Genomic DNA, 27,626 nt, shown 5'->3' with positions numbered 1-27,626 from the left:
GAATATTTTGATGAGCAACTTCCACCTTGAGAAACCCATATAAAGGAGGAAACTCAACCTCCTTGAATCACATTCATCAATCACTCATTCAAGCGAAGGAGGAAGAAGAAGAATGAAGAAAATAAAGAAGAGGATAAATGAGACTTGTATTTGGGCTATTTCTCTCTCACATATGTGAAGGAAGGCTAGGATTTCTGGACCTGATCTATGGTTTTATTCTACAAATTAAATCTTCAATAAGGAAAGGATGGAAGGTTAAGTGAAGGCTGCAATTAACCATTCTCAAGATCTATAAGGAAGATAAATCCGAGAGAAGGTCTAAGGAAGTCTTGGAGCATAAAATAAGCTCACACATGTGGTAAAAACAACTGTAGGAGGGTCAAAATTTTTAGGTCTGTAGTGAAGGTCAAAATTCTACAGTTGGGGGTTGAAGTTGTCCTAATAGAAGAGATTTAACTAGGTTTTACTTGAGAAAGAAAAGCACATCATCCAAAAGGGTTGGACATGGTCTTGGAGGGTATTGGTATTGGTCTAGAGGTCTTGGAATTTGTCAATTCAAGAATCTATAAGGAAGAGAAGAAATTTGCGAGTTTTCGTCTCAAGTGGAGAGGTTTTGGCCCTCACTTGTAGCCTATATTCTGTGTTCTTGTTCTTTTTATTTTTACTAATAATAAGTAAATAAGATAATAAGTAAGAGAAATTAAAAGTACATCACAAGAAGTTATCAAGAAAAGATAAATCACTCTAATCATTACCCTATAGATTTCTCAACAAGTGTTGTTGAAAGTATTAAGGGAATCTTGTTGAAATATGGCAATAGGAATATTCCAATTTAATTTGTCCTTGAATTAAATTTTGAATTAAAATCGAATTTAATCTTAACAACTACTTGGAAATAATTAATTTATTCATTTTAAGTTAATTAGTTGGAGAAATTCAAGTTAGAAGTCTTTCTGAAGTCATGCAAGAGTTATCCCCTTAAACTAAGGAGATAAGATTGGGTTATATTTGAGTTGTAATTAGTTAACTTAGTTTACTGAGTTAAGTTTAGTTAAATTAGTTCCAAACTATTTGAGGAACTAATAGATAGTTAACAGTCAGTTGATGCATGCATGCACTCAACTAGTGCTACTCCAGTTAACTGAAGATTCCCTCATTAGAAACTCGTGCATAAATACCCAGTTGAGATTAATTCAAGGACAATGTACTATCAGTTGCATGTGTTTTCTAAAAGATAAAACCCATGCATGAAGTCAAGGATAAATCCTTGAGGATCGCACAGTTTTGAGAGGAGATCATCCACTTGGTAAGAGGGAATCATCCACAAGGAACCTCACAAGGAAACAAGAGCTTGGATGGTAGAGAGAAAGGCTGGAGAGAAGCCAAGATTGCTTGTGAGCATCTGTGAGGATTGTACTGAGAGCTAAGGTTTTTTATAATTCCTATGTATTTCCACCTGTATGATAATACAATAGAGTGGGATTTTTAGCTGAGGCTTTCCCCAAGGTATTTTCATTTGTATTGTGCCATTGATTCTTCTTCTTCTGTTATATTATTTAGCTTGATCTTTAGGCTTCTGAAAATTGATAGCAGAAGTAGGTTATAGTATTCTACATTGATTTATATTGCATTATCGAGTTAACCTACACAGATTTTCTACATGGTATGAGAGCTGGATTTGTAGAAAAATTCTACATGGTATTAGAGCTGTGAATAGTATAGTGAGAAGAGAATTTTAAGTTTGATGTTTAGGGTTGTAGGTGAAAATCGAATTCATATCATACTTTAAGGTTGGCCAATGGCGTTCTATGGCTTGAGACTCGAGTATGCTTTTGAAGGTAGCTCGAATTACATTGCATGGAAAGATAGAATGGTGGTTGTATTAGAAGAAAATGGCTTGAAGGAATTCATTGATCAAGAAATCCCAAAGCTAAGTTCAACTATTGCACAAGAGTTGGCTAAGTGGAAGAAGTGTGTGGCAAAGGTGAGACGGATCATCCTTGAGGGAGTTCGAGACCATATTGTCTCGAGTCTCCATGGGAAGGATACTCAATTTACAATGTGGAAGACATTGAAGGACCTCTACTAGAATAGTAGTGACCAGAGGAAATTGGCGCTCAAGGATAAGCTTTGAAGAATCAAGATGGAGAAGGGTGATACTATTTCCACATATTTGAACATGCTCACCACATGTAGAGATGAGCTTGGCAGTGTGGGAATAACTACTGCTGATGATAATATAGTGAGCGTCACTCTCCTTGGCCTTCCAAATAGTTGGAATAGCTACCAAGACTCTGTGAATGGAAGGCAGAAGCTACCGGATTGGGAATGACTATGGTCAGCTCTTATCTAGGAGGATATCAGGAGGAGCACAGGAGATGGTTCTCCATCCAAGAATGATGATGAAGAAAATCTGGCCTTAGCAAGTAATGCAAGGAAAGGGAAGGGGAAGGCTTCCCATTTCAAATCGAATACTTCTCATGGAGGGAAGAAGGGTGACATGTCTAAAGTAAGATGCTTTAACTTCCACAAGATGGGACATTATGTGATTAATTGCCCATCGAAGAAGTCCAAGAAGAGATCCTCAAAAGGATCGGAAGGTGAGGCATTAGCCTCTCAGTTCAAAATTGACTTTACCCTCATCGCATGCATGGTGTCATCAATGATGGGTTGTGTCTAGTATCTTGAAAATGGAGCCTCATTCCACATGACCGGTGATAAAAATTTATTCAGTGCCTTGGAGGAGAAAGACCTCTATATGCGCATAGAGATGGGTGACGATGGAAGGTATAATGTTTCAAGAGTGGGCACGGTTGCTTTTCAAAGGGAGCATGGACATCCTATCACCTTGACAGATGTGAAGTATGTGCCTAGACTGAAGAAGAACTTGGTATCGTTTGCAATGTTGTAGGACAAAGGCTACGATGTTGTCTTTAGTAAAGGAAAGGCATTCCTAAGACACATAGCTATGGGTCAGACCAAGAGGATAGGGATTCGGGTGAAGAATCTCTATAAACTAGAGGTAGATGATTGTGCAACATTGAGTACGAAAGCATAATTGGTGCAGAGCCAAGACATTGGCGAGTTGTGGCATAGGCGGTTGGGCCATTTGCATCATGGAGCTTTGAAGATAATGCAACAGATATATACATGACTTCCCAAAGGTAAAGTTGAGCAAGTTGACACATGCAAAGGTTGTACCTTGGGAAAGTACAACAAGTCTTCCTTTCATGAACGAGACAGTCGAGCAAAGGCTATCTTAGAGCAAGTTCATACTAATTTGTGTGGACTATTCTCAATGGCATCCACATTAAATCAAAGGTATTATGTGATTTTCATTAATGATTATTCTTGTAAATGCTAGATTTATTTCATGCAGAAGAAGGACCAAACTTTCACAAAGTTTTGTGAGCTCAAAGCTTTGGTCGAGAAAGATCTAGGGAAGAAGATCAAGGCCTTGAGAAGCAATAAAGGTGGAGAATATGTCTCTCAAGAGTTTAAGGACTTTTGTGTAGAAAAAGGAATTAAACGATAGTTGACGGCACCTCATAACCCACAGCAGAATGGGGTGGCCGAGAGGAAGAACATAACTAATGTAGGGTAGCACAGGCAATGTTGCATGACCAAGGCCTACCACTTCACTTGTGGGCTAAGGCATGCAACATAGCGCTCTATTTGAAAAATAGAAGCCTGCATCGCATACTTGGGATGAAGACACAAAAGGAAGCTTTCTCTAGTAAAAGACCAGATGTGGGTAACTTCAGGATCTTTGGCTCATCGCTATATTTCCATGTGACAAAGGATGCATGGAAGAAGCTTGAGCCAACATCAAAGTTGGGGATATTTGTGGGGTACACTGATACACCTCACAACTATCAGGTGTACTTGCGTACTAGTCGAAGGATAGTGGTTCACAGTCAAGTTTGATGAGCAGAAGGCTATGTGAGTTTCCCTTGAGATGGAGCTCCAACTATAGGCTGTGGAAGAACTGTTGGTTCCTAAGGAGGAGGAGCCCCAGACTGATGCAAAGCAGCCGAATGCAGAGGTTCCAGGAGTGGATACATCCACAAAAGAAGAGTCTTCTAGAGATGGATGGAAGCCCACAAGAGAAGATGATAGATCATTGGAGGATGTGAGAGAGAATGTGGGAGCACCATATTCTCAGTGAATATAGAGGAGGTCACTTGAGAAGAACACTGGATACATGGCCCTTGCTAGGGAATGTGTTGAGATCGGTCCATCTTCCTTTGTGGAAGCAGTGCAGCAGTGGATTTGGGTTGATGATATGGTGGAGGAGTATGAATCCATAGTTCGTAACATTATTTGGGACGTGGTTCCGAGATTGGAGAACAAGTCAGTTGTGAGTTCTCGTTAGCTTTACAAGATAAAGAAGGCTATTGATGGTAGCATGGAGAAGCGTAAGGCAAGATTTTTTGCCTGTGACTTTTCACAAGTTGAGAGGATCATGCTATTGCAGTATATTTCAACAGAGGAGCAAGATGCTGACATTTTGACAATGGCATTGTCAAGGTGTGAATTTGAGTTCCAAAAGACACGATCAGGGTGGCAGATAATCCCTTTCTTGTTGAGAGGCAGTGTTGAAATATGGCAACGAGAATATTGCAATTTAATTTGTCCTTGAATTAAATTGTGAATTAAAATTGAATTTAGTCTTAACAACTACCTAGAAATAATTAACTAATTTATTTTAAATTAATTAGTTGGAGGAAGTCAAGTTAGAAGTCTCTCTGAAGTCATGCAAGAGCTATCCCTTAAATTAAGGAGATAAGTTTGAGTTATATTTGAGTTGTAATTAGTTAACTGAGTTTATTGAGTTAAGTCTATTTAAATTAGTTTCAAACTGTTTGAGGAGCTAATAGAGAGTTAACAATCAATTGATGCATGCATGCACTCAACTAGTGCTACTCCAGTCAACTGAAGATTCTCTCATCAGAAACTCATGCATGTCTATTCTGAGAAAGCCCCAATTGAGATTAAAGTCAAGGATAGTGTACTATAAGTTGCATGTGTTTTCTCAAAGAGAAAACTCATGCATGCAGTCAAGGATAAATACTTGAGGATTGCAATATTTTGAGAGGAGATCATCCACTTGGTAATAGGAAATCATCCACAAGGAACAATACAAGGAAATAGGAGCTTGGAGGGTAGAGAGGAAGGCTGGAGAGAAGCCAAGATTGCCTGTGAGCATCTATGAGGATTGTACTAAGAGCTGGATAGCTGTGAGAGCTAAGGCTTTGTATAATTCCTATGTATTTCCACCTGTATGATATTACAATAATGTGGGGTTTTTAGTTGAGACTTTCCCCAAAATATTTTCATGTGTATTGTGCCATTGATTCTTCTTCTTTTGGTTATATTGTTTAGATTGATATATAATCTTTCGCAAATTGATAATAGAAGTAGGTTATAGTATTCTGCTTTGATTTATATTGCATTATTGGGTTAACCTACACATATTTTCTACAAATCTTTGACGAAGGATTTGTGGGTCAAGTTAGGGACTTTGTACCAATCTAAGTCTCTAGTGAACAAACTATTCATTCTAAAAAAACTGTATAACGTGAGTATGAGGAATGGAGACTCGATGATAGAGCATATAAACACATTTAATACTGTGGTAAGAAATATTTTATCTATTCATACAAAAAATTTAGAGGAAGATAAGTGCATCAATTTGCTATGTTCTCTACTAGATTCATGGGATAGTTTGGTTGTTGCAATAGGTAGAAATGTAACTACTTGTGGTTTGATGAAATAATATCATCCTTGCTGCCAGAGGAGATGAGACAGAAAAATATGGAAAGCTAGAATGGAGATTCCCTGTTTGTATGATGATGGTCCAATAAAATAAATAAAAAATAATTCCTTGAGTGGGAGATCTAAATCTAGAGGCCGAACGTATAAATCTGTAGGAAAACCTGTAAAGTTGTGATAGAAATGTGGAAAGGAAGGGCTGTAAAAAAATGAATGTAGATATAAAGCTCCTGAGAAAGGAAAGGGATTTGGTGATTCTCCTTATACAAAGGTGAAAACCAAATGAGATGAAGTTGGATGTGTACTTAGCTTATTCTTCAAGTACACATGTAGATCACAAGGCATAGTTGATTGACTTAGGTGCATCCTTTCACTTTATTTCCCATAAGGAGTAGTTCTACAAGTATGAGAAATATGTGGGTGGTGATGTCTTCTTAGAGGATGACAGGAAGGCCACAATCATTGAACACAAAAAATTCAAGTTGAAGTTCCAATATGGAAGGATTGGAACACTTCTTGGTGTTCTCCATATTCCTACATTGGCCAGAAATCTCATTTCTATTAGCAAGATGGATGATGCAGGCATAAAAACAATGTTGGAGAAATATACCTGCATGATGGCTTAGGGATCACTGGTATTAATGTGGGGAGTTCAGATTGGAATGTTTAACAAGGTTCTGGGTAGCACCATTACTAATGGATGAAACAATTTTGTGGTTCCTAAAAGTGGAGCAGAAAACCTAATAGTCACTCGCAAAAACACCATGCTATGGCATAAAAGGATTGGACATATTGAAGAGAAGGGACTTTGAATATTACATGGTAATGGGATGGTAGAAGATATGTATAATTTCTCTTTGGATTTCAATCTTTTTGAACATTGTGTATATGGGAAGCATAATTGGGTGAGTTTCCCCTTTGGTGCAAAGAGTGTGAAAGGGATATTAGAGCTTGTGTATAGTGATGTGTTTGGGCCTATGTGAGTTCCATCATTGTGTAAGTCTGTGTACTATGTCTCATTTATAGATGACTTGTCAAAGAATACATGGATATATTTTCTTAGGAATAAATCTGAAGTCTTTGACAAGTTCAAAGACTTTAAGGCTCTGGAGGAAAATGAGAGAGAGAAGAAGATCAAGGTGTTGAGAAGAGATAATGGTGGAGAGTTTTATAAGAAGGAATTTAAAGATTTAGGTAAGAAGTCTGGTATAGCACGATAGAATACTACTCCATACACACCTCAACAAAATGGAGTTGTAGAAAGAACGAAAAGGACATTGAAGGAAAAGGCAAGAAGCATGCTTTGTGGTGTCGAGTTAGGACATAAATTTTGAGTAGAGGCAGCGGAAATTGCATGTTGTTTAATAGACCACCTTCATCATCGTTCCAGGATAAGATTCCACATGAGGTATGGCCTAGTAAGAAACCCTCTCTTTCACATCTGAGGGTATTTCGATGTGATTCATAGGTACATGTTCCAAAGGAGGAAAGAACTAGGTTGGATAGTAAATTTGAAAGGTGCATCTTTATTGGGTATAAGGATGGTTTTAAAGGTTATAAGATTTGGAAAACAGAAACAAGAATGGTTGTGTGCAACCAATATGTGGTGTTTATATAGGTGAAATATGTTATTAAACATGAAGTCCTACCAAAGGAATCTCAGAAGATAGAGTTTGAGCTAAAGAAGGAAGAATCACACTCTACAACAGAACAAGAATCAGAAGAGGAAGAGCCACATGCTCTAGTTTTGAGAAGATCAGTTCTAGAGAAAAGGAAACCAAAGAGGTATGGTCCATCTACTTTCTATTCAAATTTTTCTTCATATGACCTTAAAACTATAACGGAGGCAATGGATTCATGGGACAGAAAAATATGGAAATAGGCCATGGTTGATGAATTAACATCTTTGTGAGGGATATGGTTGAGGATGGAAAGGTGTTGCTGGTAAAGGTGGACACTTTGAAGAATGTTGTAGATGCATTGATGAAGTTTGTGGGAATTCAGAAGCTTTTGGTGTAGAGAATTAATGGGCATTGCAGGTGTGGACCAATGAAAAAGCTCTCTTGTGACCCTGTGTGTGGAGAGAAAACAACAAGTGGGAGAATGTTGCGTATGTGTTATATTCTTTCCATGACTAGAACGAGGTGTTGTACATTGTTCTGGGTGTAGCGGGGGGGTAGTATCCCCCTGCATGGGTTCTGAGGTAGTGCCTCAGGTTTTTTTCTACAGAGGCAACGATGTGGGGGAGACCCAAAGATGGTGGGCGGATCTACCCATGTTTTTTTCCATGGGTTTTTCACATGGTTTTCCCATGCTATTTTCTAGATACAGTCAAGGGAACTGTGGTTATGTTTTAATCCAGGGTTAGTGCATTCAAGTTTATGAATTATTCTATATATATATATATTGCAATATTGAAAGGAATATAATGAAAAATCAATCTACTAGTCTAGGTTTTGGGATGGAGGGGAAAATATTTGTGTATATTTGTTTTATGTTCTTGCTATTGTATGTTTTTTCTATTTTAAGAATTCATTTGTAGGTAACTTCTATACATGGTTAAAGCATACACTTAACATTTTTTTGTCTAATTGTCTATAATAGCCTTAAACTCTCTAAATTTATCAAATACCTCATAATTATTTTGGAGAATGTAAATCCACGAACCTTGAGAATTCATTGTGGTACTCTTCATAGAAATTGCACCATGGGCGAGAAAATACATAATTAGGTTGATAGGCATGTTGGGCAGTATGCACATGTGCTGAGGAAGAGGATTCAATTTGAAATTTAGTATTAATTTTCCTTTCATAAGATCTCACCCTAACTCATGCCTAGCATGAGATGAAGGATAAATGCCATGTGAGATTGATTTTCTTGACCTTCCAAAGGAACGTGTGTTCTACAAAGTTATTCTTCGTACTCTAAGTAGATTTATTCTTCATTGGTAGTTTAATTGAGGAACAAGAATGAGTTGTTGAGTCAATTGAATGGTTATTAATTCAATAGAGATTCAGATAATATGGAACATAAATTGTCGCGAGTATGCTCACCAAAAGAATGTTGATCAAAGGGAAGTAGTTATACTTCACCAACCAACTCCCTCAAGTCTCACCAGGTGAGTGAGATAATGGGATAGATTTCTTACTGCTTAATGCCTATGGATTAATGACCGTTTAGGGAGAATTTAAAAAATCTATAAAAATGCAATAGAAGTTATAAAATTTTGTACAAATAAACATTGTTTTCAATAATATCAATAAATAAAATAAAATTCAAACTTAATTAGCAGCAAATTGGTTAGTGAATCAAATTATTATGACTTTAAAACACTATAGAGGTTAAGACCCAATTTAATTTAAAGAAATAAGCTAACAAATTACTATCAAAATATATAAAATCTAAAAGAAATATGCGCAAAATATGAAGCAAGAGAAAAGTTTGCTTCTTATATAATAATATGTGAGTACAACATACCAAACTAGTGGGTTTCTATGAAATCCCTTGGCCAAACTTAATTATAGAACATTTGAAATGCAATTGAAATCATATACAAATATTCCACGGAAAAAACCAATGATATGACAACTTCAAAACACCCTCTGAGTAATCTGGTATAATTTTGGACAACTTGTTTTCGATGGTTATTAGTTCTAGTAAAAATAAACTAGACTTTCTATCATGAAATGAATTTCTGAACTTTTTATCATCAAATGGATTACTGAAAATTCAAGATACTTAAAAAAATAATAAGGGTTGAGTTGAGTTACCTTCAAGGTTGCCTCCCCTTTGAAGGAAGTCTACTACCACCATTGGCTTAGTTTCTTTGACTCACAAAAAATAAAATTAGAGAAAATACTGACAACAGAAAAATTAGTGCATACATCTCCTCCCAATTTTTTCTCTTTTCCCTTCATAGACCTCATTCCCTTTTAAGGGCCTTCAATGTAGTTGGGAAGTTCAAGTGCTTGGGTAATTTGTTTTATTTTGTTTCTAATCATGCTTTGATTAGAAAGAGGGATGGTTTTTCTAAAGGGGGAAGTTAAATCATATTTAAATTTTATAGTTAATTTTGCGATTTAGTAGGTGGGGTCTCCTAATTCTTAAATTTTATATTTATGTCTTTTACTTCCCAACTATATTTGTTTTAAAATAAATAAAGAATCTAAAAATAATCATAACCTTTGTGTATATATACTCAATCAGGTTGAAGTAGAATCATGAAGGTCTAAAAGCCATGCCAAATAGTACCCACATAAACCCATAGATATCTATGCAACAAAAAATAACCCTTGTTAAGAGTGCATCAAGCTAAAATTAAGATGTAGAAAATATGAATAAATCGTTAAACATATATGCAAAAAAAAAAAAGTCATGTTAAGAGTGCAACAAACTAAAATTACGATGTCTCCAATCTCTATGATAGCATCCTTATACCTCCCCTCTATAAAAAGGAAAAAGAAAGAAAAATAAATATATCAACATTAAGCATGTAGTCATGTCCTCAAAATATTTGGGCCACATGTCATAAAATTCTGAAAATATAATGCCATCCAAAAAAATTTTGCTATCACAAAAACTGTAAATGTGATACTCAAAGTAAAGTGCTGAAAGATACATGTTGTAGGGCCACATGTCATAAAATTCTGAAAATATAATGCCATCCAAAAAAAATTGTTATCACAAAAACTGCAAATGTGATACTCAAAGTAAAGTGCTGAAAGATACATGTTGTAAACTGAAATATAGATCGAAAATATAATGTAGCTAAAAACTAAAAACCTTCACAAGTATCAAAGCTAAAAAATGATAGAAACCTGCAAGATAAAAATCATATTCGTTGTGAGAGGCCATAATACCTTTAATTGTATTGTTGACCATGGAAAGAGACAGATTTAGTGGTCCAGGCTTTCTGATTTTCATGATTAACTACTAGATGAGGAGATTGAATGGTTGGATGAGATGACTAAAATATCAGTTGAGTGATGGGAATTGCTCGTGAAGGAGGTAGAGAAGCTATGGGTCACCCTTGAATATGATGCAATGGTTGAGGTTGCATCATGTTTTACCAACCATCATTGGCAAAAATGACTATCTTTGCAAATACATTGTTACCAAAATGCCAATGTTGAGTTGGTTACAATAAAGTTAACAATTTCGGTTTGCAATATTTGTCTCAACTCATTAGAATCATTATCAAAATGGACGGATATTTTTGACCTTCTATTTTTTCTCAACCCCAAAATCCTTCCTATGTTTGTCCCCCCTCTACCATCACTGTGACGACTAAAAAACTCATGTTATAACATAATAATAATATGTTCTTACAATAATAATATGTTATTCACTTGTAGAGGAGAGGAAAAACTTGTGTGTGCATGGAATAAACTTTCTATTGTGTTGGGTATTGAAAAAATATTCACGATATAGTTTAGGCACACTTCAATGTTGCAAACATGTATAAAAGGCAAATACATTAAAGACTAAATTCAACAGTGTGCATGTAAGGCAGGAATTTTGACCAATACTTGTGGCACATAATTTATTTATTGAATGTTATTTTTGTTAGAACTATTTTTCAATATTGATTATTACCAACAACAATACCAAGCTTTTGCTTGGTCAATTTTCTTTATTAAGCCGGGAGACATACCTATTTAATTACATTATAAGCTTTTGCTTGTAAATTTTCCTTATTAATCCGAGAGACATGCCTATTTGATTACATTATTAGTTGTTAATGATGGTGATTGGATTTTAAAAAAAATGAAATTGTAATGGTAAATTACAAGATTAATTTTATAATTGTTATTTTAAAACAATAATTTTAGATATATATTTATAAAATTTAAATTAAAGTTAATCATAAGTAAATTATAAAATAATTTATTTGATTATAAAACATGCATCTTCTCCTAGGATCAAAGCATTTCTTCATTTTAATAAAAAGGGGAAAGTGAGGCAACTTGAACCATGCACACAATGGAATGACATTTCGAGGGTTGAAATTTGGACTCTATCAATCCAAATACAATCCCTAGGCTCCTATCAAGTATGCGCTACTTCTAAACACCTCACCACCACTCTCGTGAAAACACCATTAACCATGTTTTCAGCCTGATTTCTGGCGTTGGTTATTCCCGGAATAAAGAGACGTGATGGTTGGTTTATGGCATAGCAGTCTTTCCTGGCTATATAAACCCACACATACTTCACAACAGAATCATTACCAAAGCATTCCTTATTTGGTGACCGCTGCAAGATAAATACTTTACCACATCTCGTACCTACAGTCTCTCAACGAAGCATCTCAAAGCATTGATATCACTGCACAAATTATTGATTCCCCGATCCCAGTGAGTACATATTTTTGCTGGCTCCGACAGAGATGGAGATGGAGTTGCCCTTGAGTTGGAACCGAAAATTAATGGCGTTCTTGAGAAATCGTGGAAGGAAACTGCCAGTAGGACTGTTGAATGCTTCAATGTCGTGCTATATTAACAGCATCTTACAATGTCTCACCTACACTCCTCCATTAGCAAATTATTGTCTGCATAGAAATCATTTATCTATATGCACTAAATCTCATAATAAATCACAATGCCCCATGTGTCTCCTGGAAGACAGGATCGTGAGGTCGCTAACCGTGGGTAACGTAGATATTGAGGCTCCATTGTCAATAACCTCAAATCTGAGAATCTTTGCGGATTACTTGTCCCCGCATGAACAAACCGATGCCCAAGAGTTTCTTGATTGTATCATAAATGCATGCGAGGAGTCTGAGAAATCCAGCAATTCGCCAAACACCAAAATTTTGAATAAGATTTTTCAATCCGTGCAGAAAATAATTCACCGGTGTGGTCGGTGCGGAAATTCGTCCGAATCCAACGAAATAGTGAACTATTTCCCTCTTCCGCTTTCCCAACCTGACGGCTCATTTACTGCAGCTGACGTCGTTATCAATCTCGACGAAAGCTTAAAAAGGTACTTCAGTACAGAATACCTAAAGTGTTCCACTCGATGCGACAAGTGTAAGCATATCTCACCGATTTCCATTGAGCGCTCCATTTCTAAGCCTCCAATTGTTCTTCTACTCACACTGCAGAGATTCTGGGTGGACATGAACAATTTTTTTAATTCCAAGAAGATTACCAGCTTCGTACCGTTTCCGGAATTCCTCCCATTAACTCAATATTTAACTTCCCCAGATAAAGGTGAACACTATGTGTATCGCCTCTACGCCATTATTGTTCATCGCGGCTTAAGAATGTCCTCTGGGCATTATTTTGCTTATGTGAAAGATGCTGATGACTATTGGTTTAAATGTGACGATCAAAATGTGTCCCCTGCAACAACAGAAGACGTTTTGAATGAACAAAAAAACGTGTATATGCTGTTTTATCTTCGACAAACCGTCCCTGAGAATGATGGGTTAACTTGTAGTGATAATACTGAAAGTACTGTCCGTATGTCTGAGAATTCAAGCAGAAATAAGAACAGGAGACGCTCCCTTTCTCCAATCCCCTATGTCTGAGAATTCAAACAGTAATAAGAACAGGAGACGCTCACTTTCTCCAATCCCCGCCATATCTCCTGTGTCTCCGCCCGCTACTGCTCCTCCGGTTATTTCCATGTTGAAGCAAGAAAAGGAAGAGGATATTGTTCATAAACAAAATCGAAAGCTCCTTTTTGTCTCCCCTTCCATCTCCTCGTTTACGAAGAAGAGATGATTTAAAATAATTTCTGGCAGAACCTTTCTCGATGTATACGAAGGTTGAAGTATATATATAGGTTGGTTTTATTAGTCCATGAAAACTGAAATCCAAACATTGTTGGGTTATTTTATTAATGCTCTCATGGCTTAAAATTCTTATTATTATTATACCGGTTATAGAGATTTATCTTAATTTTATTATCATTATTTCGAATATATAAATGGACTTTGTTAAAATATCATGGCTTATTAGTATCACATGCCCATAAAACCATAACTAATTTTATATAAGACTTGTTCATATTACATTTTTGTTAAATTAATCACTTTAATTAAAATAGTAAAATTGTCATAACTATTTTGGAGATAAATTTCAACCTTTGATTTGTGTATACTACTAAGAAAAACGTTACCTCATGAGCTTTATTTTTCCATTTTCTATTTAAACTCAAAGGTATCATCTTTTATTCTTTCTCTACTACCCTTGTGGTTTAGGGTTTGTTAGGAATTGTCACCAGAAAATAACATTTTGTGGGTCATGTACACAAGTGGTGGGCTTTGGAACCAATGTTAATTGCTACATACCCAAAGGAAAATTATTGTTCATTCTATTGGTTGCAATAGGGACACTTTTGATCGGCTAAAGAACACCTAAGGCTACAATGGAGAGGGAGTAAGTCAATGAGAAGAATTTTATTTTTTATGTTATTTGCATTTTAGCATGTAGGCTTAGGTTGGCTTGGGTTAACATCATGACCCTTGGTGGAAAAAGTCACTCTACTAAAAACACTAGAAATAGAAATGAGATTGAGTTAATTTGGCAGAAAATAGAGCATCACATCAAAAGAGAGCTATTGCCACCCTACTAAAAACACTAGAAGTAGAAATGAGGCTGAGTTCATTTGGTAGAAAATAGAGCATCACATCAAAAGAGCGCTAGTTACCTTAGGAGAGTTGCAAACCTTAGGGAGGATCGATCTTGGAGCAATTCATGCTCTTTTTGATGTCAAAGATCACTTGATACCTCATTTGACTTGGAAGAAAACTGCATGAGATATTTGGAAGGCTTTTTAAGATTCGTTCCAACATCAAAAGTTTGTTGGTATTGAAAAAGGTTGAAGGGCACTAAGATGTTGGATGGAGAAGGTATGTCTCCTTATCTCACAAGACGTTCTCAAGTTCTTGATGAGCTAGCTTCCATCTAAGATAACATTCTTGATTCTTAATTAGTGAGGACTACTTTGAAGGGCTATATCGAGGAATGAATATCCTTTACGAAAGGATTTGTTGCTCAAGATAAGTTTCCATAATAGAACATGTGATGGGATGACTTCATTTAAGAAGAAATGAGGAAGGAGGATCTTCAGAAGAAGAATATGTTTACAAAAGATAATGTGGCTCTTTTAGGTAAGATGAAGGGAAAGGTGAAGAACGACTCGATCAAGTTGAAGTTTTATACATGTTGCAATGAGTTGATTAAGTTGAAGTTTTTGTTATATATGTTGTTACTATGATATATTCTACTTATATTGTGGACAAGGACACTAAATATTGCTTTTTCGTAAACCATGAAAAGAAATAATCACAAAAAATAAAAAGTTGCTCCATTAATTCTTTTGTGATCATCAATATTGTTTGCCCAATCTTTGAAGGTTAATTTATTTCCCTTTTGATACCATAGTCCTGTAGAAATTTCTCTATAGATCAGCTAACTCTGATACCATGTACAAATTCTTACTGTAGATTAACAAGATTATGCAATATAACTAAAGCAAAATACTTAATCTACTTCTACAATCAAACTTGCAGAAGCTAAATCAATTTGAGAAAAATCTAGTAGAACACATATAATAGAGAAGAAGAACCAATACACAAATGCAAAAAAATACTCTCGAGAAAGCCTCAGCCAAAAACCCCACTATTTGTATTATCGTAAAAGGTGGAAATACATCAACATTACACAAAGCATTAGCTCCCACAACTAACCAGCTCTGAGTACAATCCTCCTCGATGCTCATAGGCAAACAAAGCTTCTCACAAGCTTTCTCCTTTGCCCTCGAAGCCTCCTATTTCCTTGCGTTATTTATCCTGGGTGATCCTACAGTTACCAAGTGTAACACTGATCACTCACATTGATCTGACACCCTGTAAAACTACACAATACTGAAGGAACCTTTTTCCTTCTGCATGGATGAGTTTCCTTTATAGAAAAGTCCTCTAACAGATAGTATAATGTCCCTATCTTTAATCTCAACTCAGTCTTTATCTGAACTAACATGCATGAGTTATTTATGAGAGAATCCTTAGTTATCTGGAGTATATTAGTTTCATGCATGCATGCATTAATTGACTGAACTCACAATTAGTTCCTCAAACTGTTTGGAACTAATTTAACTAGACTTAACTCGGTTAACTAAGCTAACTAATTACAACTCAAATACAACTCATCCTTATTTCCTTAACTAAGGGATAAACTCCTTAATTTAAGGGATAACTATTGCATGACTTCACAAAGACTTCTAGCTTGAATTTCTCCAACTAATTAATCCATAATGAATTAATTAATTATTTTTCAAGCAGCTCGTGATACTCAATTTGAATTTTAATTTACAATTCTAATTCAAGGACAAATTAAAATTTGAATATCCTGAATGTTATTTTTATCATTTCTTGTTGCTATTTTCAACATTCCCTCTCAACAACAAAGCGATTATCTGCCACCTCGGTCCTGTCTCTATGGAACTTGAATTTACACTTTGACAATGCCTTTGTTAAAATGTCAGCATCTTGCTTCTCTATTGAAATGTATTGTAGCAACAAGATCCTCCTCGCTACACAGTCTCTCAGATGATGATATCGGATGTCAATGTGCTTGGACCTATCATGAAATACTAGATTCTTAGAGAGTTTGATATAACTCTCATTATCACAATAGATCACAATTCAATCCATATCCAAATGGCCTCACATGCTGCCTGACTTGCAGCCATGTATTCTACCTCTCTCGAGCTAAGTGCAATCGACCTATGTTTCCTGTTGTACAACAAACTATGGGTAACCCAAGGTTGAAAATCCCTCCTCATGTGCTCTTCTGATCTGATGGACTCCTTGCCCAATCTACAGCAATGAAGCCCTGTAGCTTCACTCCCTTTGTCCGTCTGTACCATAATCCATATTGAGATGTGCCTCTGAGGTATCTCAATACATTCTTTTCCGCCTTCCAAAAAATCTTGGTAGGCGGAACCATCGCTTGACTCAGCCGGTTCACTGCATAGCACAAATCTAGTTGTGTGTTCACTAATTACATCAGTGTACCCACAAGTTACCTGTACACAATAACCTCTACTACTTCTCATGCAGTAGCATCCTCCTTCCTTCAGTTACCTGCTACAGGAGTCTAGATGGGCTTGCACTTCTCCATGTGGAATCTCCTCAGTATCTCATCGGTATAATTGCCTTGAGACAGAAACAACTCCACATCCTTCTGCCATACTTCCATGCCAAGGAAGTTGTTAGTTTTGGTACCTTCATCCCTCCATCAGTGATCAAAATTCTCTTTCTGCATGCATTTTAGGTGTCTCATCTGATGAACTACATTCCATTAGGTCATGGATCATCTGATGGTAGTGGTTCTTTGTCAAAATTCCCTCATGCTTTTCATCTACTGGCCTATTTGCACATGTACAAGTCATTTGTTGTCATTTTTATTTCATTCAGTTGCAGCAGTCATTTTAGGGTTTTCAAGTCTTATTAGGTCTTGGGTTTGTCACCATAGTCATGAAAAGCTCAATAATGGTCAGCGGGTGCATGAGGAGGTGTAAGAGGGTCTCAGCATCAAAATTTCAATAATGATATACTCAGTAATTGAATTTTTCCTCAAAACCCTATTTTGAGGAAAAACAAAGTTTTTATGTTCTATGTAAAAAAGTTAATGTAATTTTAATTTTCCTATATGTAATAAGTGTCACCTGCAGCCCTAGGTCGTCTTGCCAAATTCCTGCACTCCAACTCTTGTAAAAGAGACAAGAAAATCCAAGCATTAGTCCATCAAATGTCAAAAAGAAAGCCAAACTGCAAAACAAAGTTTTTAAAAGAACAAAATGAAAAGAAAACTTTATAAAGTGGGTTTTCTAATTGAAGAAATTAAAGTAAAAAGGTATATAAGATATTTCTTGTGCTAAAGACTTCATTTTAGCTCAAAGAGAGAGAGAGAGAGAGAACAAGTGAAAATTGTGTTTTTGAGGCGAAAGACGAGAAATCGCAGCAAAACTTAGAAGTTTCCCTAGGCGCGGCGCACCTGGGTAGTGGTACAGTGCACCTGCCCAGCGCGGCGCATAGAATGCAGAATTTGCACTGAAACTTGAACTAGCATGGTGCACCTATTCGACGTGGTGCACTTGATTGTTGGTGCGGCGCACGAGTCTACCAAGCCTAAATTTCATTCTAACGACCTTGCCAAGCTCAAAATTTTTGTAAACTTCATTCCTCCAAGTAAGTAAAGCCTCCTAATTGCCATTGCAAGAGATTTAGTCCTCATTGATGGAGTTTTAATAGGTGAAAAATCAAACCCTAATTGCTGCACAGTTGCATTACAAAAAAACTCTCTAGGGTTTTGTAATTTGTCATTCTTGCTGTTTTACTCCCCTGCATCATTTTCACATTCCTCTCCACTCAAATTCCACTCATTTCACTTCCCTTTCCCTCTCTCATTCACTATCATCCTACCCCCTATTCCCAAAACCCTAAAACCCTAACACTTAGTCCCACTATTCCATAAACCCTAATCTTTGTTCCCAAACCCTATCACTCCCTAATAACCATACAATCAGCATCAAAACTTCTCATTCATCAGTCCCATTCATTAAATACTAAAGAAGAAAACACCAGTCACCTACTCTAGAAATAAAATCTCTTCATACTTATCATTTTGCACCATATAGTGGCAAACATGGAAATAGATTCAGCTTATGAAAGGGATGAGGAAACAGTGAGTGATTCCTCCCAAGAGATTCATGCACCGAGATAACCACATAAGGGAGGAAAACAGATCCGGGAGGAGCCCACTACACTTACAGAATTATTGGCATGTCCCCTTGCAGTAACATGTTTCAAACATCAGTCTTGTTACCAGTTTTGTGATGATGGCGGAGAGGGTGAAATACCTCCATGAACTTGCTAGATTATTTTTCCTTCATCTTCACAATGGCCAGGTGAACTTCGTAGGTGTTTCCCTCACTTTAACACCTAAAACTATAGCTGAAGTAACAGGGATTCTAAATGTAGGTGAAAAATGGAACAAAGGACAACATGTCAGCAAAGAGCATTATGAGCCTTATATCAAGGCTAGTTATCAGAAGCAAATTACTAGGGTCATTCCTTTTAGATACCTACAGGACACTTATCCTCCACTCATGAAGCTCATTATCAAATACTTCAGTTGTGAAGGGAGATTTTCTCGCTTGTACACCTACCATATTAGATTATTGATGCATTTCACTAGAGTGAGGATGATGAACCTCCCCTATTTCATATGTAGAAACATTGAGAAAAGGGCTACATTGGTGCAAAGGAAACCTCTTCATCAGTAGTTCAATAGCATTTATCATTTTTCCTTGATCAAGATTTTTGTTTTGCATCAGTTGAGTTTGTTGAATGTTTCATGGGACACTTTCATTTCACATGAGATTTTCAAAAGCCCTCAAGTGATCCCATTAGTTTTTCAAGAGGAAGGAGAGCCTTCAAATCAACCAGAGGTGCATGAGACTCATGCTACAGCTCAAGCTGCAAGGGTGTCAGTATATATTACTTATGAAAAGGGCACAAAGATGCTATTTGCAGCTGCAAAATGAGTACTATCTCCACCTAGGGTGGAAGGGGTCTGGTTTCCTTCAATAGATCATAGGCAAATGCTATCTTCACTCGAGTTTAAAGGGGCTTTGCCTTCTACTTCAACAAAGCAGGTACAAGACAAAGGGAAGCAACCATTGCATGAGAAAGGACCTTTTGAAAGTCAGGAGAGAGATTTCACTTTGATTCAGGATGATGATGCTGATTTGGGCCCCCAAAGCTCAAGACTCAAGGAGATCATTAAGGAACAAGAATCTGACATCCATGCCTTATCTCTTAACCTTGAAAGGGCTAAGTGGATTATTAGTTGCCTTGAGAAATGGAACAAGAAATTGGAGGATAAGCAGATAATCATGGAGCTGTAAACCATAAGAGAAAACAAGCAAGCAGCAAAAAGAAAGAAAGTCAAGTTGACAACCCTTGAGAAAGAGATTGATGCTGACCGGGAATCTTGGCTAGAGAGGGAAAATATGTAATTGGAGAAGCTGCTTGAAAAGGCCAACAAGTAAAAAAGCATGTTGCGGCATATGGCTTATCATTATTTGGCACGAAACAAAATTTGTAAAGCTAGGATAAGGTGCCTAAAGGCCAAATTGAAGAAGACTTTGAGGAGCAAGAAAGACCAAGATAAACTCAGGATCTTGGCTGAAGCTTCCTTGGCCCAGTATAGTACTTGATGTAGATCACTTATACCAAATTTCTAGAAATTTGGCAAACTTTTTGACAATTTCAAATTTTTGAAGGAAAAAACAGGTTTTTCTGAAAGGTGCGTAGCGCCACCTGGCGCTCACTTTTCTAGGGACCTCCTCTTAAGGAAAAGTTTGCATTTTTGGATTCCTCATGGAAAATTATGAATACCTAGCAATTAATAGAAATTTTTGACAAGTTTTGGGTCACCAAAAGGGCCAAAAACACCTCAAAAATGCTCTCTCTGCCACTTTTGGGCCACACAGGAACCAGTGTTGGGAGAATTGATTTTTTGAGAGGCAAATTGGAACCAAATTCAGAAATTCCACTTGTTCTAGAAAGTCGACATACGGACCTTTCCAACAAGCCTATTTGGAGAAAATTTGGTGAAGGGGAAGGCCTCCAAATACATCTTGGAAAAAGCGTTATGCACAGAAAAAATGGCGCTACACACAGGATGAAAAAGTGTCAATTTGCCTAAAAACTCTGTTTTTCACCTAGTTTTCTTCTAGTTTGACTTTTTCTCTCTTATGGTAAAATTCATGAGCTGGAATGATGCAAATTGATGTAATATGATTTAAAAATCATGAAAATTTACTTGATAAGTTAGATACATCAGTCGTAGGTGGTTTGGAGTTGAATGAATCAGTTTCCTAGGTTCTAGAGGCAAGTTGTTCCACTACCTATTTTTGTGTTCCTAGTTTAGAAATGGTTGAAACCACCCCTCTTCTCATGGATTTGACCCCTGATAGATAGCATAGGTGGTTTGGAGGTCCAAATCATGTGTTTTTTCAGTCCTTTTCAAAGGTTGGACTCTTGTGAAAGCTTTGAGCATCATTGTACATTCATCTCTGTAGTTTGGCAAGGAAATAGACTAGGGTTTACAACATTTTGTGGGATTCTTGTAACAAGGTGATTTAGTATTGTCTCTCCTTCTGTAATTCAAGTTATCATATGTTTATGTGTGCCATTATCTCTCTCTTTTTCAGTTTAACTAAATGAATCAAGTCTAAAGGTGGAAATCGTTGATGTTGCAGTGCTCTACCTTAGGGTTTGTTTAGATTTTCATATTTTCTATTGTTTGAAGAGGATCCCTGATACTTTCATGCCCTCTATAACTCCTCACCAATCTTAAGTCTCTTCATTTCACTTATTTCAAAGTACTAAAGCATTTGCCTACCTCGCCCCATAGAAATCTCTGCAAGATTGAGTTCATTCCCCAGGCCCAAAAATTCCTTTCACTTTTGATCCAACAAACAAACATAAAATTTAATCAAACTCCTTTGAGCATATACCTAGCATAAAATTAGTCTTTACATCAGTCATCTCAAGCCTAATTTGTTATATTTTCCTGAAATTGACAAGGAGAGAGCCCTCTCCTGACCTGGTAGGGTTAGCTACCAGGTTAAGCATGGTTTGATGTTACCCTAGACCTGCCTTTCTCAATCTGAGGTAGATTTAGGCCCTAACAGAAGCAATGCATGAGACCTATGTCTTTCATCTCGAATTCTCTTGCAAGGTTATCCTTGCAAGACATGATCAACTGATCATCACTTGTTAATATGAGATCATCAACATAAATCACAATGGTCAACTGCTTACCTTTCACCATGATATCATACACATTCACATCCGCTTCACTCTTTGTGAATACCAACCTGGTGAAGTAGTTGTTGATCCTGGTGTACCAAGCATGAGGTGCTTGCTTCAACCCGTACAAAGCTCTCTTGATTTGGCACACATGCGACTCTTGATTCGGCACACCTCTTCCTCATTATGGCCATTAAGGAATGTAGTCTTCACATCCATCTGATGGATCTTCCAACCCATCTATGATCATAAAGACGATATAGATCTGATAGATGAGTAACTTGTGACAGGAGAAAAAGTCTTATCATAGTCAGTCTCCTCGACCTGTGAAAAGCCATGGGCAACAAATCTTGTCTTATGCTTCTCCACACTACCATAACTAGCTTGCTTTACCTTGTAAAGCCAACAAGAACTCACAATTGACTTGTTTTTTGGCCTTGGAGCCACATCCCAAACACTGTTCAGAACTATGGAGTCATACTCCTCCACCATATCATCAACCCAAGTCAGCTGCTGCACTTCTTTATCAGAGGAAGATGGCTCAGTCTCAACACATTCCCCAACAAGGGCCATGTATCCAGTGTACCTCTCATGTGACCTCTTCTATATGCGCTCAGAAGATGGTTCTCCCACATTCTTTCTCGCATCCGACAATAATCTGTTAGCGTCTCTTGTGTGCTTATGTCCATCTCTAGAAGACTCTTCTTGAGTGGATGTTTCCACCCTTGGAACCTCTGCATGCGGATACTCTGCATCAGTCTGAGGTTACTCCTCCTTAGGAACCAATAGTTCCTCCAGAGCCTGTAGTTTGATCTCCCTCTCAAGGGAAACTTGCATGGCCTTCTGCTCATCAAACTTGAGATCTCTACAAACCACTATCCTCTGACTGGTAGGAAGATACACCCAATATATTTGGGGTGTATCAGTGTACCCCAAAAGTATCCCCAACTTTGTTGTTGGCTGAAACTTCTTCCGTGCATCCTTTGTCACATGGAAATCTATCTATGAGCCAAAGATCCTGAAGTGACCCACATCTGGTCTCTTACTGGAGAAAGCTTCCTCTAGTTTCTTCATCACAAGTATGCAATGCGGGCTTCTATTATGCAAACAGATCATTGTGTTGCATGCCCCAGCCCACAAATGAAGTGGTAGGCCTTGGTCATGCAACATCACTCGTGGTGCCCTTACAATTGTTTTTTTCTTCCTCTTGGCCACCCCATTCTATTGTGGGTTATGAGGTGCTATCAACTGTTGTTTAATTCCTTCCACTGCATAAGTCCTTAAACTCTTGAGAGACATATTCTCCACCATTGTCGCTTCTCAAGGACTTGATGTTCTTCCCTGATTCTTTCTCAACCAAAGATTTGAACTCAGAAAACTTTGAGAAGGCTTGGTCCTTCTTCTGCATGAAATAAATCCAACATTTACAAGAATAATCATCAATGAAAATCACATAATACCTTTGCTTTGCTATGGATGTTGTCGAGAATGGTCCACACATATTAGTATGAACTCGCTCTAAGGCCGCTTTTGCTTGACTGTCTCGATCATGAAAGGAAGACTTGGCGTACTTTCCCAAGGTACAACCTTTGCATGTGTCAACTTGCTCAAGTTTACCTTTGGGAAGTCTGGTAGATATATGTTGCATTATCTTCAAGGCCCCATGATGCAAATGGCCCAACCGCCTATGCCATAACTCAACAATGTCTTTGCTTTGAACCAATTCTACTTCGAACTCAATGCAGCACGGTCATCTACCTCTAGTTTATAGAGATTCTTTACTTGAATCCCAATCCTCTTCATCTGACACGTGGCTATGTGTCTTAGGAACACCTTTCCTTTACTGAAGACAACATCGTAGCCTTTGTCCTCCAACATCACGATAGATACCAAGTTCTTCTTCATTCTAGGCACATACTTCACATCAGTCAAGGTGATAGGAGCTCCATGCTCCCTCTGAAAAGTAATTGTACCCACTCCTGAAACATTATACCTTTCATTGTCACCCATCTCTATGTGAATGTTGATGTATTTCTCCTTCATGGTACTGAATAAACTTTTATCACCGGTCATGTGGAATGAGGTTCCACTGTCAATATACCAAACACAACCCATCATCGATGACACCATGCATGCGAAGAGGGTAAAGTCAATTTCAAACAGAGAGGCTAATGCCTCACCTTGTAATCCTTTTGAGGATCCCTTCTTGGACTTCTTCGATGGGAAATTAGTTGCATAATGTCCCATCTTGTGAATTCGGTTTGCACCTGCAACCCTAAACTTCAAACTTTGAATTCTTCTTAGTAAATTGTTCACAGCTCAGATAAACTTTGCTCCAATAAACTTGGCTCTGATACCATGTAGAAATTTCTCTATAGATCAGCTAGCTCTGATACCATGTATAAATTCTTACTGTAGATTGACCTTATTATGTAATATAACTAAAGAAAAATACTTAATCTAATTCTACTATTAAACTTGCGGAAGCTGAATCAATTTGAGCAAGATCTAGCATAACACATATAACACAGAAGAAGAAACAATACAAATGAAACACATAATAATACTCTATGGAAAGCCTCAGCTGAAAACCCCACTATTTGTATTATCGTACAGGGTGGAAGTACATCAATATTACACAAAGCATTAGCTCCCACAGCTAACCAACTCTAAGTACAATCGTCTTGGATTCTCACAGGAAAACAAGGCTTCTCAAAAGCCTTCTCCTCTACCCTCCAAGCCTCCTATTTCCTTGCATTGTTTCTCCTAGGTTATCGTACTGTTACCAAGTGTAACACTGATCACTCACACTGATCTCACAACATGTAAAAATGAGCAATCCTTAAGGAATCTTTTTCCTTTTACATGGATGAGTTTCCTTTATAGGAAAATTCCTCCACTTGATAGTACAATTTCCCTGTCTTTAATCCCAACTAGGTCTTTGTTTGAACTGACATGAATGAGTTATTTATGAGAGAATCCTCAGTTATCTAGAGTAAACTAGTTTCATGCATGCATGCATTAACTGACTGAACTCACAATTACTTCCTCAAATTGTTTGGAACTAATTTAACTGGACTTAACTCAGTTAACTGATCTAACTAATTACAACTCAAATACAACTCATCCTTATCTCCTTAACTAAGGGATAATCTCCTTAATTTAAGGGATAACTATTGCTTGACTTCACAGAGACTTCTAGCTTTAATTTCTCCAACTAATTAATCCATAATGAATTAATTAATTATTTTTCAAGCAGCTCGTGGGACTAAATTCGAATTCTAATTCAAGGACAAATCAAAATTGGAATATTGTGAATGCTATTTTTATCATTTATTGAACATGTTATTTTCAACAAGTCCAAAGTCCATTGTTACCTAAGATATCTGATCCTTTTTAATACCACAACACGGGATTCTTTTGGTTCTACTTGGAAATGTGCTACATATCTCACTATCTACATAACATTTAGTGTTGAAGTTGTCACATACAATAGGATGATAATCATTGATCTATAAAGTTTATGTGTAACCGCCTCCTCCCACATTTACCCACTTTCACTAGTTTTCCAGGGGTAAACATTAAATGAGGGCCACTATGATAAGACTCAACCTCCTATATGAAATTAACGAAATGGATTCAACAACTTAAGACATTACTCACTTCCCTCAGGTGCAACACGACCTCTACAAGCAACCTAAACACTCCAGGTTTCCGACCCATGAGATAAATTTATTTTTCACTGAAGTAGAGCCTCATTCACTCTCTTTCCAAGGCATGGATGTGATTGTAGCCCTCGACTCACACTAACGAGCTTGCCTCCATACAACTGTGGAATTTTCTAATTAGTTCTATTTCAGATACCCCAATTTTTGAGCCACTTTTTTAGGGCCAGGAATCAGGTGTTTTCCAAGAACTTAGTGAAAACTCTAGAAATGATAAATGGCATAGAAATAAAGCTTATGAACCAAACTTTAACTAGGAGTTAACTTGACCTCGCCCAACCAGGACTAACATTATATCAAAAACATGGTGAATATGTAATCTATAGGTCATGAACGAATATATGAAGATAATGAGCTAAAAACTTATTTTAGGATTCTTAAGTTGTTTCCAAACAACAACGGACATCACACAGGTGGATGCACCTTCATCAATAATGCATCAAGTGATGATGGAATTATCAACTCTAACTAGTATCTTAAAAGAAACAGATGAAAGAAATGGGGGATGTTCTGATGTATCAAACGGGAAGAGAATCAAATGATCGTAAAAGGGATCTACTGCACCCAAGGTAGATAGTAAAGATTTCTTTTAGGATGGGCACGACTAGAGGACTTCTAGCATTGAAATGGAAGTAGGTGATTGCGCCAAATCATCTACCATATTGTATACATGGGTAGCTCAGTTAGAAGTTGAATTACGATGTAATGGTCCCTTTAGGATCTTAGGAATGTCCTCAAATTTAGGTTTAGGGATTTGGAAAGGACCGTTTGGTGTCGTAAGAGGCTCAACAGATACTTTTGTTTTGGAATCAATGGAAAATGAGGTCGAGGGCTTATCATATTGACACGATTGAGTTTGCAGGTTGATATTAGAGGGTTTAACCTCATTAGAGTTCATCATAAGGATTTCATAATCACCAGGACCAAAATTTTGGGAGGGATGGGCTGCTTGACCTGGTTGAGGTTGAGAAACAAAAAATCCTTGCTGAGGGAAAGGATTTGTGAGCATTATCGATTAAGATGGTCCAGGATTCTGAGGTGATTGTTGACCTCTAGAAGTTGCTTGAGCTTCTCACACTTGGCGCATCTCGGGCAAAATAGGACACTCATGCATATAATGGCCATGTAAAATACAACATGCACAAAGCTTGGTTGTTGGTGTTGGGATGGTTCCCGTGGAGTTCACTAGGCTGGTTACCTTGATTACCCCTGTTACCCTTGTTACCCTTCCCCTTGTTAATTTTCTTCGAATTTTTTGGATTAGTCACATTCGTCTATGCAAACACTTGACCCTTAGGGGGTGGTGGTTGCTGGGGCTGAGGATGTATGTGAGGTTGCAGTGCTAATGCTTGAGGGTCTAAAGTGCTAGGTTGTGCATAAGGAGGAGCAACAGTTTGGTAAATAGGTTGGGGCCATGGAAAGATGTTGCTAGTAGAAGGGGCATAAGTGTTGGAGGAACTGGTGCCCCCTTCTGGGTAGCCATAAATTTTTTGAGTATATAGAGAAGAGTGTGAAAGGGATCCAACGATACCATTGATGGCATGAGATGCAACTGATGCATTGGCACTTCTACGATGAGGAAGGTTTGGAATGACGGTATAGACATAACCTGAATGTGCATAAATCAGATAATATATCAGAGCAGTTTGGAGATATTATTCCTCGGTCTCGGGAAAATGGGACGTGACATGTTTTCCAATGAGAGATAAAAGGCTCCTAAGAAATCAATCTAGATAGACACAATCTTCGAAAGGTGGGGCACGACATGTGATCCTCCTTCGACGCCACTCTTGAACATGGTCGGAAAGGGTAGTGGTGGAGGACTAACGGAATGTGTTCAATAGATCCTTACTAGTGTCATACCGTAGAGGTAACTGGAAATATGAGAGGAACACTTTAGCAAGCATCGTCAAAACGGAATGAGATGCATAGGGCTGGTCTAAATACCATTTTGCAGCATCTCGAGTGAGCGTGTGTTGGAACAGCCGAAGACAAATGGAGTCATCAGTTATGGAGTTGGACAACACCACATGTGGAAGGATCAGACATGGTTGGTAGGATCCTCTCCAACACTAACCTAAAACCTTGGGATGTTTGAGGGAAGCTTAGTTATAATAGAGTGTCAACCAGCATCATGGTGTATGGGGTTGTTTATCAACAGGTCAAAATCTCGTAGATGTAACCCAACCATAAAGGGGAGCATGGGGGTTGTTGGAATGGTTCCTGAGATTGTTCCACTTGATGTGACCACTGAGGTAGAATCAAAGCCAACACTAGGTTAAGTTCCT

At 37.4% G+C, this 27,626-nt stretch overlaps 1 protein-coding gene across 1 annotated transcript; it reads left to right on the top strand.

Moving 5' to 3' along the window:
* Positions 1–12,202: 12,202 nt before the first annotated feature.
* On the top strand, positions 12,203–13,309 carry LOC149184545 (ubiquitin carboxyl-terminal hydrolase 25-like). The gene has a single exon (XM_089415368.1). The coding sequence runs from the start codon at positions 12,203–12,205 to the stop codon at positions 13,307–13,309; it is 1,107 nt and encodes a 368-aa protein (XP_089271494.1).
* Positions 13,310–27,626: the final 14,317 nt, after the last annotated feature.

Source organism: Pinus tabuliformis, chromosome 3_2 (assembly GCF_031772625.1).
Source record: "Pinus tabuliformis cultivar Carrire ecotype Pingquan chromosome 3_2, CPIR1, whole genome shotgun sequence".
In the NCBI taxonomy this organism is placed as follows: Eukaryota; Viridiplantae; Streptophyta; class Pinopsida; order Pinales; family Pinaceae; genus Pinus; species Pinus tabuliformis.
Note: the sequence above shows the minus strand (reverse complement) of the source record. Positions and strands in the feature narration are given on the sequence as shown.

What these genes read in the sequence shown, in the direction of transcription:
- LOC149184545 (XM_089415368.1), top strand. Translation starts at nt 12,203, where the DNA reads ATGGCGTTCTTGAGAAATCGTGGAAGGAAACTGCCAGTAGGACTGTTG.